This window comes from Balaenoptera borealis (genome assembly GCF_965194805.1).
Source record: "Balaenoptera borealis genome assembly, chromosome: 5".
Lineage (NCBI taxonomy): Eukaryota > Metazoa > Chordata > Mammalia > Artiodactyla > Balaenopteridae > Balaenoptera > Balaenoptera borealis.
Genome location: NC_138862.1, coordinates 84,186,635 through 84,198,887, shown reverse-complemented (window position 1 = coordinate 84,198,887; position 12,253 = coordinate 84,186,635). Strand labels below are relative to the sequence as shown.

Genomic DNA, 12,253 nt, shown 5'->3' with positions numbered 1-12,253 from the left:
TTCTCTTTCTGACTTACTTCACTCTGTATGACAGACTCTAGGTCCATCCACCTCACTACAAATAACTCAACTTCGTTTCTTTTTATGGCTGAGTAATATTCCATTGTATATATGTGCCACATCTTCTTTATCCATTCATCTGTCGATGGACACTTAGGGTGCATCTATGTCCTGGCTATTGTAAATAGAGCTGCAATGAACATCGTGGTACATGACTCTTTTTGAATTATGGTTTTCTCAGGGTATATGCCCAGTAGTGGGATTGCTGGGTGGTATGGTAGTTCTACTTTTAGTTTTTTAAGGAACCTCCATACTGTTCTCCATAGTGGCTATATCAATTTGCATTCCCGCCAACAGTGCAAGAGGGTTCCCTTTTCTCCACACCCTCTCCATCGGCGCGTCTTAGTACCAACTACATCACTGCTGCTTTTATGCTTGCTTCCAGACATCCTGGGCTTGAAATAAAAATACTGTACTACTGTACTCTATACAGTACTGTACAGTAAAGTACACAAAAGCACAACCACTTGCAGAGGATGCGCACACATGACAATGTACACCAGACACGTGAACTAACTTACGTTATCGGACATGTGAACGCACGTTCGCATCTTTTAAAGTTCGCAACTTGAAGGTTCGTAGGTAGGGGACTTACTGTACTGCTCTTAGACTTATCAGTCATCATTTGAGCTGTTTAAAAATGCTTAAGTTGTTTGATCTATTGTCTCAGGCTCACAAAAAGAAAACAAGCAAGAGAATGAAAGGAAGGGCCGGTTGGGAGAGAGAGAAGAAATGGGAAAAGTTTAGAAAGCAAAGGGCACCGGGCTCATCTCCAAAGGAGGAGGAAGGAGGCACTTGGTGGGGAATGATGCTGGCTAAGGCATTTCTCTGAGCCAGCTCCCAGGGAGCACAACTGGCCCAAACAGCCAGCCTATTTATTGCCCAAAGCCAGGTGGAGGACTGGCAAGAGGGGAGAGGTCTGTGTGGTGGGAAGGGAAGCAGACAGAAATACGATGTTGTAGGACAGGAAGTTCACAAATGGGGTGCTAAGTGGAAGACAGGCTGTAGACCTAAAATTTTCTAACTTTCCTTGATGCCGTAGAAAATAAAATGGAAGAAAATATATTTTCTATAGTTTCAGTTTAGTATTTCTTTTGAGAGTGTTACTACAACTTTAGTGAAGAATTGAAGCCTGCTGTGTGATTCTTGTCCTAAAACAGTTAGCTTAGTCATTCAGAGGAGAATCATCTGCCTCAGGGGTCTGGGGGGCCAGTCTTCCATTCCAGGGGGCTTGGCAGGAAGCCAGGCTGGCAGTCGTTCCCACCTAGCAGGGTAAGCTCAGTCAGGCTGGACTCAGCTCACACAGGCTGAAGTACTGCAAAAGACTCCTGCTTTGCATTCAAAAGGCAGATATAAGTTTTTAGACCACTTGTGTTTCCATTTGCCCTTGCCACTTACATAGAAAATTAAGGGCTGACTTTAATCACATGGTTATTTTGAGTTATTGGGAGCACAGACTTACTCTCTTGAGAAAGCAATGTGCCAGAAGTTCAGGGTTTTCAGTGCATTTTTCCAATTCTTTTAGAAAAGTCCTAGGGAAAGAAAACGATAATAATGCTTTGATTTTTACATGTATGGGGTTAACAAAATTTTTTGAAGTAAAATCACATAAGGTTTTAAGAGGTGCTTAGAAAAATGCTGTTTTCCAGGCTTTACTGCTTTTGACTCATCTTCAACATGCTGATTTGGAAGAAAAAAATGTATTCTGTGACATTACTAGGATTCCCTGAAACCACTCATACCAGTTCTGGTAATTCTAAGCACCAGCCACAGACAGACTGGATACACTGAAGATCCCTGCTACATGATAGTAGTGTTAACAAGAACTGCTGTTGCTGCTGCTACTACAACTATCATGGAGAGCTGACTATAAATCAGGCATAAGCTAAGTGCTTTGCAAACAATATCTCATTTAATCCTCCACCAAACCTTGTAAGACAGGGTTTCATAAGTGTGAAACCTGAGGTTCAAAGAGGCTGCATAACTTCTCCAGAGAAAGCAGAAATGGGATTTCCATTTCAGCCTTGTGTCTGACCAATGGACAACAGATGTGGCTAAGAAACAACTGTAGTACAATTCACCAAGCAGTCTCTTCCCTCCTATCAATTAGATGTGTGATCCTGGGGCCATTAGAGTGAGTAAAGTTAGTAAGCAACTTGTGGTTTTGTCATCTGTAAAATGAAAGGGTTGGAACATGATTTCCAAAGTCCCTTCCTTCTCTCATTCTCTAGAACCCAACACCCAAGCAGCCCTGGGCTGAAAGGACAATTGCCTGACCAGTTAGCATTTTCTAACACTCTGGTTCCCAGCACTCCGCTACGATAATAGGTATGTGGACTTGTGTCTTGGTCAACTTTGTATTCCCAATGCTTAACACAGTGCCTGACACAGAACAGGTGCTCAGTAAATGCTGATGCGTGAGTAGATAAATAAGGAAAGGAACCCACAAATGAATACAACATCGATGCCTGACACCAGTACATGCTCCATTAATGTCTTTTCCCTTCTTCCTCGGGGACCTTGTGACACTTCTCGCCTCCTTCTTATCCCATCCTACCCCAATCCAATCCACTGACTCTGGACTACTTGATTAAGCCTAAAAATGTCTAAGCACTTTCATCTCCAAATTCCATCAGTCTGATTTCCATCCTTCTCTTATTTTCCATTTTCCCTGATAATTTGAATGAATATATACCTGTTGTGAAATTCATAAAGTTCTCTAATATTCCCAAAGAGAAATTCCTTGTTATTCCGAAGAACATCTGGAATTAGATGCTTCAGCCAAATAAAATCCATTGGAATGATATATCCCTGCAGAGGTGGAAACAGGGTAGGTTTTACAAACAGGAACATATAAGAGATGATCTGACTTAGCCACTCCAGGGACCAAAACTTTAATAATTGGGGAGTAAGGCACACATGTCCTGAAAGCCATTCCGTCAAATACATTCTTTTGATATTATTTTCCTCATGTGTCTATCTTCAGAAGAAGAAGATGGCTTAATGGTAATGATAATAAGATGGCATTTTTATAGGAAGAACAAATCTATTTTTTAAATTCGTCACATAAGTCAAATGTGAAAGGAAAAAACTTACCTATTATTTTATGACCTGATGCAATTACTATTGTCTTATTATATTTCCTTCATGACTTTTTTTAAAAAGCTGTTTTATATGGTTATAATCACAGTACATATATAATTTGTAGTCTGTTTTTCCATATGCATTTTAGACTCATAAATTTCTACATATATTGTTTTAAATTTAATCTTACAAGCATTCATTTCAATGTTGCTGTATATTATTAAAAATAATTATTTTATAACAGTTGAATAATACATCATTTAGCATGTATATAAGACTTTATCAACCATTCCCTTTTTACTGGACATTTGGTTTTCTTCTGATGTTTTATCGTAAAAAATTTCTATTAAAACTTTGTACATATAGTTTATTTCTCAAGATTATTACCTTAGGAAAATAGAGGAAGTATAAATTTTCACTCAAGCAAAAACAATATGCTACTTAAAACAATATGAAACAATTCTCTCATTTATTTATCAAAAAGGTTTAAATTATCATACCCATTGTTGGCAAGCATATGGTGAACCTAGGTGGGCATTGCTAGAATCATGTGAATTGGTACAATCCGTTGAAAGTTATTTTGTTACATGAATCAATAGTCATAAGAACGTTCTTATTCATACTGAAAAAAACACTTGTGATATTACAAGACCTGAAACTTTGGTGGGGATTCTAGAGACATATGGCAACTATTCTGAGTTTCTTTCTGCAAAAAAACTTTTCCAGCTTGCATACATGCTTAACTTCCCCCCGCCCCAAATCTACTTACGTCAATTATGTTCTTAATCTCTTTTATATAAGTCTCTTCCGTCTCAAGCAAGTCACGTATAATGCGCCTGAATCAGCAGCAGGTGGGAAGATGAAAGAAAGAGAAAGACAGAGGGGGGTGGGGGTGGGAAGCAGTGTTTTAGAATTCTTTTAGAATAATGGTCATCAATACAGTTCCCCTTAGTGGCTCATCTACTTAGGTTGTGGTCAGTTCATTCTGTTCTGTTGAACACCCAAGGCCAACATCTCACAAAAGCACACTCTGATCACACTGGCATGAGAAGAAATGGCAAAGTTAAAGGACTCAAAATCCATTTATGCAGCCAGAGAATGACCTGTTTGTGAGCCATAGCATGGGGGTCAAGCGGGCAGACATTGGAGTCAGAAATACCAGGTTGGGATCCTTGGTCAGGAAGGTCTGCCTGATCCCTACATCGCACATGTGGTTTCCTAGATGTTCTCTCCAGCCTTCTGCTGTTTCATTGCTCACATCAAGATCTTGGACCTACAAGGATGCATTTTGTTGTGCACGGGGTTAGATGGATGGCTGTCCTGCCCCCTTCCTCTGGCATTCCACGTTTCCGTGTGATTGAGTTCCTTAGCCAGAAGACATGAGCTCTGCCTGCTTCCCCTGAGAAAGGCAGCTGGGAGGTGTGGTATGCAGAATTCTAACATGGCCCCCAAGATTTCTGGCCCCTGGTACACACACACACATCCTCCCAGTTAGTCAATCAAACACTAACTTAAGTGCTGCTGGGAAGGTATTTTGTCATTCGGTTTTGTTCCAAATCAGTTGACCTTAAGATAGGTAGATTACCAGGTTGGGCACATTCTAATCTCATGGACTCTTTAGGTCTGGGTCTAAAAGTCAGAGAGATTGGAAGCATGCGAAGGCTTTAGCACAAAGGAGATTCTCCTTTGCTGGGTTTGGAGATGGGGGGAGGGCATGTGGCAAGGAAGGCAGGCAGCCTCTAGGGGCCAACTGGCCCCCAGAAGACAGTCAGCAAGGAAACAGGAACACTAGTTCTGCAGTTGCAAGGTACTGAATTCAGCCACAACCATACGAACTTCGAAGAGGATACCTTCTAAGAAGCGCAACTGGCGAACACCTTGATTTTATCAGTGGGACTTGAGCAAAAAGCCAGTCTTGCCATGCCCGGACTCCTGTCCCAGGGTAGTTGTGGGCTGAGCTGCTGAGTTTGCGGTCATTTTTTAATGCAGCAATAGAAAACTAATAGAAAGAATGAGGCCAGTCCCCACATTTATCTCCAGACAGACTGCTTTCTTTCTCTCCTCAGGCTGTGTGGCCATACTTTTTTTAGGGCTTTCTTTCAGGCCTCCAAGTGAATCAGTGTTTCTACAAGTGTTCACATGTAGAATATATACATTTATGGTTTCCTGTGAGCTGTTGGTGGATTATCTATTAAACAGTAGCCTACCCTAGAAAAGAGTTTCTTTTCCTCTCATAAAAATGGGTATGAGGGCTTCCCTGGTGGCACAGTGGTTGGGAGTCTGCCTGCCAGTGCAGGGGACACGGGTTCGAGCCCTGGTCCGGGAGGATCCCACGTGCCGCGGAGCGGCTGGGCCCGTGAGCCACAGTTGCTGAGCCTGCGCGTCTGGAGCCTGTGCTCCGCAACGGGAGAGGCCGCGATGGTGAGAGGCCCGCGCACCGTGATGAGGAGTGGCCCCCGCTTGCCGCAGCTGGAGAAAGCCCTCACACAGAGATGAGGATCCAACACAGCCATAAATAAATAAATAAAAATTAAAAAAAAAAAATGGGTATGACAAGGGACAAATAAAGGACACAATGTAGGAAATTCACACAAATACATAAATGGCTACTAGTCTTATGAAAAAATGCTCAATATATACGAATCCAACAAAAACATATTAAAAAGAAGTACAATTTTCAACTTCTATAATATGGCAGACATTGCAAACTCAAAGGAAGACCGGCAGATGAAGATATGGAAACACACTCAGATAATATTGGTGAAAGTACAGATTTGTGCAAGATAACTTGGAAATATCTCATCAAAATTTAAAACACATGCTCCTTGACTCAGTAATTTCACTTCTAAGTACGTTCATTGTTTGTAATTAGAACAATAGAACGACAACACCAGATATAAACTGGAAATTACTTAAATTATGGTACATACATATAATGAAATGCTACGCAGTTTTTAAAAAGAATGAAGCTGACTGAATCATGCTGATATGACACAGTCCAAGTATTTTAAGTGAATTTTAAAAACAACCAAGATGTACAATTGTTTGCAGAGTATGACTATTTGTGTAAAATTTATACTATGTGTAAAATGAGTGTATATGCATAAATATATGTACAATTGTATATGCTTAGAAAATTCATGCAAAGAAACTTAGAACATTGTTAACAAGGTGGGTGGGAGAGGGTAGGGGTGGGAGTTTGGGATTAGCAGATGCAAACCGGTATATGTAGAATGGATAAATAGCAAGGTTCTACTGTATAGCACTAGGACCTTGGGGAAATATACTCAATATCCTGTGATAAACCATGAAGGAAGAGACTATGAAAAAGAATGTATATATATGTATAACTGAGTCACTTTGCTGTACAGCAGTAATTAACACAACATTGTAATTCAACTATACTTCAATAAAAAATAAATTAAAAAAAACATTGTTAACAGTGATTGCTTTTGGAAAGTGATACTGAAGACTAGAAATAGAGGAGAATTTTTACATTTTATTCTTCACCCTTCTTCAATCTTGGATTTAAACAAAAACTTTAAACATCTACTGCTTTTCTAATTAAAAAAATATAGTTTACATGACGTTTTAAAATGAATGTTACTGGAGGTAATGACATATAAACCCCATTTGAGAGATATAAATAAATCCTACAATCTATCTATTTTATAGCTCAACAATTATCCTTTCTTAAAAATGACAATTTCCATATCTATTTATAAAAGCTTGTTATAAGGCAAGACTGATAAAGGATAGCCATTGACCAAGGATACAACTGCAAGAAGTATAATTCTACCAAAAAAGTTACTCTAAGATCATATTTAGCTAACGGTGTCTCTGAGTAAGAGGTTCCTTTGCTTTTTGTAAATCATCCTGAAATGATGATAGTTACTATGTCAGAAGGAAATATAGACCTCAATACCAGTCTGTTTCTATGAGCCATGACATAAAGTAGGACCACAGCAACAGTTAAGCATTCATAGAAAACCAGAGTACAGCCAGCCTCTTATGCCTCCGTGAAGCACTGGGCTTAAGCAACTTGGCAAGGCTGTTTAAGAATGTGTTGACGATTAAATGAAGTCACAAGGCAGAAATAACTAGGTGGTGGGCAGAAATCAATCTTATCATCCAACAGTTATATAAGAACTTAGAGACCCCTAGGAGTCTTTACGAATCTGACACAAGAAAAAATCCACAACTCAGAAGAAAAAAAGTCCCTTGTCAGGTCATATCCCAGTTCCAACTGCTTCATTTTACTTATTCGAGTGCAATGGATAAAACTCCAAAAATAGAAAGTCTCCTGAACACTGGTAGCCTTCATTTCTGTTCAGATTTTTTTTAAAAAGTTCTCATACCACTGTTAACCATTCTTTTTTCTTTCTTCTCCTTTGTTTTCCTTTCAAATAACTTTATAAAATGGGAGAAAATCGATGATTCTAGCTGACGATTGCCTGCTTCATTATTCCAAAGCACATAACTTTGTTCACAGAAAAAAATCAAGGATTTAATATCTAAAGTCATCAAGTATACATAATGTAGATGAAAAACAGAAAACATTGGGAGTACTCAAGTAATTTTAAAAACCTTAACACCTAGAGCAATTTATGCCCTGGTGGATATCTACCCAGAGGTAGAACACTGTAATTAGGATGGGGTTCACAACGCCAGAGCAGCCCGCATGAATGTAGTCTACACTAAATGTATGCTCTGGCTTTGTTTTACATGTAAAAGTGGTTCTCCCCTCACCCACACCCCCAGGTTATTAAGGAGGAAATGGAGGCATAATGTGTTTTAAGGGACTATTTCTTCTCTGAAGCCATATTTCAAGGTAGCATAAAAAAAGAGCTTTGGAGATCTGGTTCCATCCTATATGACATCTCATGTTTGTTTAAGATGATACCGTAAGCAAGAGGCAAGAAAGGAAAGCCTTTGAAAAAAATGAATGCAGCCCTATTTGGTAAGCAAGATCATTAATGTAGTATGTACATGTTAGGATCTCCTGATAAGTTTCTTCTTTGCCCATGCACCTTAATCTGTTCCCCCTTTTAACCCTTGCCCCTCACCCCCTCCCCAATTTCCCAGCTCTCCAATAGAAGAGTATCCTTTTGGAAACCAGTCTGTTAGAAATATATTTTTGCTCATTACCTGTCAATGGAATTTGCCATCAAGAGATTTCATTTACTCCTCGTATTCTATCATATCACTCGCGTCAGTAAGTATTATAGATTTTCACTTTAAAAAATCTAGTTTTCATCTAATACCCTCTTTGCCAAATGGAAAGGTCTATTCTTATCCTTTTCAAACCCTAGAGCATCTGATGTAATGGATAGTCATCTTCTTAAACCTTTCTCTTCCTTTGGTTTGTCTTTATTATTCAATCTTCATTCACCACCCACCTCTCTGTTTCTTCTCTATTCCTTCCTTGCTTCATCTTCCTCCTTGTGTCTAACATTGCTGCTCCCCCAAGGTCTGAACTCAGGTTTCCAGACTTCCTTCCCTCCTCTTCCCTCATGCTGTTGACTCTCCCACATCATCATTTTCCTGCCAGACTTTTGGTCATGCTCAAGCCCATGTTGCCAATGGTCTACATACGTCTTCACCTGGATGCCTCCCAGACACCTCAACACCTCAGGCTGAAATAGAACGCATCAGACAGAAATAGCATGCATATTGGTGGAAGGGTCATATTCTAGGGTCCCTAAAACACAGTTGTCATTGCAAACTCCTCCCTGCCATTATCGCTTACATTCAATCTGTCACCAAGCCTCATCTTTTCATCTCTGAACACACCTCTTGGAGTCACTGCTTATTCTCCATTGCCGACGCCACCAATACAGAGCAAACTCCTGAGCCTTCTCATCTTGAATACATCGGTGTGCTCCTAGCAGCTCACTCTTGCCTCTGAGATCTCACTCCCATCAATCTATTTTACAGAACTCCAGTCTATGCCCTTCCTAAAGCTTCAAGTCCATTATGCCATCATTCTCCCTCTTCAAAAAGTTAAAATAGCTTTCAATTGCCCACAACTGTCAATATTCCTCCCAGGATTTCAAGACTATCCATTCATGTGAAAAGAATCTTCCTAGGGGGCTTGCTCAAAAGGTAAGTACAGACCCACAGATTCAGAATGGGGAGCAATGAATGAAATACAGAGGTAGAATCTGTAATTTTCACAAGCACCCCACAGGATTCTAATGCAGATGTTCCCTTATTTGACTAAGTAACACTGAGCTGATCCACTACTTTAAGCCACCTACCCCCCTTTAGTTAGGCCAATGGTATCATTATTTTATACTTTTTTCAAATTCTAATCATTCCTGAAAGTTCCATTTCTCCCTTTTCCATGAAAACTCTTTCCAACAGCTCCAGGTGAAATTAGTACCACAGTCTTATCCTTGCTTCCCAGACAAAAACCATTAGATCCATTTACCAAGCGTGTACTAGCTCCCTATTATGAGCCAGGCACCATGATAGGCACTTGGGATAGAGAAATGTACCAAAATGCCAGGCCTTAGGGAGTTCATAGTCTAATGGCAGAGACAAGAAAATCAGTGACTCCTGTGCAGAGTGATAGGTACCAGGTAGCCAGAGGAGTCAGGAGCACAGAAGGGAGGGGACATTGCCGATTTTGAGTTGAGTGAAGTTTAATCAGAGTTTTGAAAAAAGCAAGCAAGGGCACAAGGACAGGGAACTGTCGCAGGCCGAGGACGACAGCATGGAGGAGGGAGCAAAGGTGAGAGATGTATACTCTCCCAGTACTTGTAAATTCTTTGGTGGAGCTGGGCCAACAGTCTAGTACGTTCATAAAATGCTAGAAGCAGATATAAACTTAAACACCATCAGTTAATCCTTATATTACAGATGGAAAAAGAGAGCCCCAGAGCCATGCACTGACTTGCCCAAGGTCTCTGGCTTTGGCAAAGTCAGTGTTCTTCCCACTGCATTATGTTGCTCCTCTTCGCCTATGTTTGGGGTGCATCTAAAGTCCTGTTTGCTGATTATGAAATAAAACACAAACTAAAATGAAACTAGCATGGTGATATAAAAATACTGGGTTTCACGAAAATAGGTTTCCAAGTCTATTTCTGCTTCTAATATGTAGGGTAACTTTGAGCAAGACATTTTCTTTCTCAGGGTCTCCATTTCTTCATGTGTCAAAAGGCTGAATTAGATCATCTTGAGCATCCCTACTGGTTCTCATAGGTCATTCTCTAAATACATCATTTTTTAAAAATTTATTTATTTTTAACATCTTTATTGGACTATAATTGCTTCACAATGGTGTGTTAGCCTCTGTTGTATGACAAAGCGAATCAGCTATACATATACACACATACCCATATCCCCTCCCTCTTGTGTCTCCCTCCCACCCTCCCTATCCCACCCCTCTAGGTGGACACAGAGCACCGAGCTGATCTCCCTGTGCTATGCGGCTGCTTCCCACTAGCTATCTATTTTATATTTGGTAGTGTATATATGTCCATACCACTCTCTCACTTCGTCCCAGCTTACCCTTCCCCGTCCCTATGTCCTCAAGTCCATTCTCTACGTCTCCGTCTTTATTCCTGTGCTGACCCTAGGTTCTTCAGAACTCTTTTTTTTTTTTTTAAGATTCCAGATATATGTGTTAGCATATGGTATTTGTTTTTCTCTTTCTTACTTCACTCTGTATGACAGTCTCTAGGTCCATCCACCTCACTACAAATAACTCAATTTCGTTTCTTTTTATGGCTAAGTAATATTCCATTGTAAATACATCATTTTAAATAAAATGTATGATGTGGTCTTTGGTCTAATCACACCTTGCTTCTCATTTCTCATAAGAAAAGAAGCAAAGGTCATAAGATTTTCTGTCCATTTACAGCCTCAATTAACTAAACAGTTAATGTGTGACTGCATGTACAATAGGACGGCAAGGAGAAGGAATCAGCGTGGGCTGGAGAGGTCTTGGAGGAGGTGAGATCTGGACTGTCCTGTGTAAGAGGTGACGACTCGCAGCAAGACAGGAGGGTGTTCCAGGAGGAAGGAAACGGGAGCAGGGGCTAGGAGTCGTGGCTACACCCGGGGCCTTGTGGGAACCAGGTGCTGGGGCAGGGTCTGGGTGGGAAGCATGGGAGGCAGGGGGAGCCGGATGGAGGAGACGGTTGTCATGCCAGGCTACGGTGAGACTCCATGCAGGAGCCGAGGGGAAGGTTCAGGAGACCGAATTGGCCAACAGGGAAGAGAACTGTCCAGGAGCCCATTTCATTCAGCACTGAATAGGTCCTGAGGGTTCAGCCTTAGGAAAACATGTTCTTAGTTTCACATCCTTCTTATGTTTTGGTTAGGTGTTCCATAATTGCTTAATAAATTCCCAGAACTATAAATGGTAACAATATGAAACACTATGGACCCATACAATGACCTTGTTGAAATCAGTGATATTTTAAGCATTAATAAAAGGTCTAATGAATATAAACAGTTCTCTGTCTCCTGGAAGGCTAACAGTTGAAAGTTTTGCTTAGTTGCTGATAAGCCATCTGTTCTGTCTTCTCCTCTTTTATATCTTAGTTTCTATATTTTGTCTGATGTTAATTGGATTTGATCTCATTACTCTGATGTGTTTAGGGTAAACTACCTTAAATTCTTTCTAGAGAAGGATGGGGCATAAATAATCATTAAAGTTTATCTGGATGGATGCTCACTCTTCAATATCACATAATAAATAATGACAAAGTAATTTCACACATACTGCGCTTTTTCAAAGAGGGATTGATTATAAACACAATCCCATTAATCCTAATTCAAGTTAACAATCCTGCATTTGTGTAGCATTTTAGGGATTATAATTTTTTTTTTTTTTTTGGCCGTGCCACGTGGCTTGTGGGATCTTAGTTCCCCAACCAGGGATTGAACCTGGCTGGGCCCTGGGCAGTGAAAGTGTGGAGTCCTTACCACTGGACTGCCAGGGAATTCCCCCAATTTAAAAAAAATTGTGGTAAAATATACATAACATAAAATTTACCATTTAAACAATTTTTAAGTGGCATTAAAATACATTCACAATGTTGTGCAACCATCACCAGAACTTTTCCATCAATCCAAACTGAAACTCTGTACCCATTAA

At 40.2% G+C, this 12,253-nt stretch overlaps 1 protein-coding gene across 1 annotated transcript in view; it reads right to left on the bottom strand.

Moving 5' to 3' along the window:
* MCF2L2 (MCF.2 cell line derived transforming sequence-like 2) overlaps positions 1-12,253 on the bottom strand; it is a 255,131-nt gene that overhangs the window by 54,467 nt on the left and 188,411 nt on the right. Inside the window, 3 exon segments of the mRNA XM_082393922.1 lie at positions 1,523-1,592; positions 2,756-2,871; positions 3,914-3,980. Coding sequence (XP_082250048.1) covers positions 1,523-1,592; positions 2,756-2,871; positions 3,914-3,980 — 253 coding nt within the window.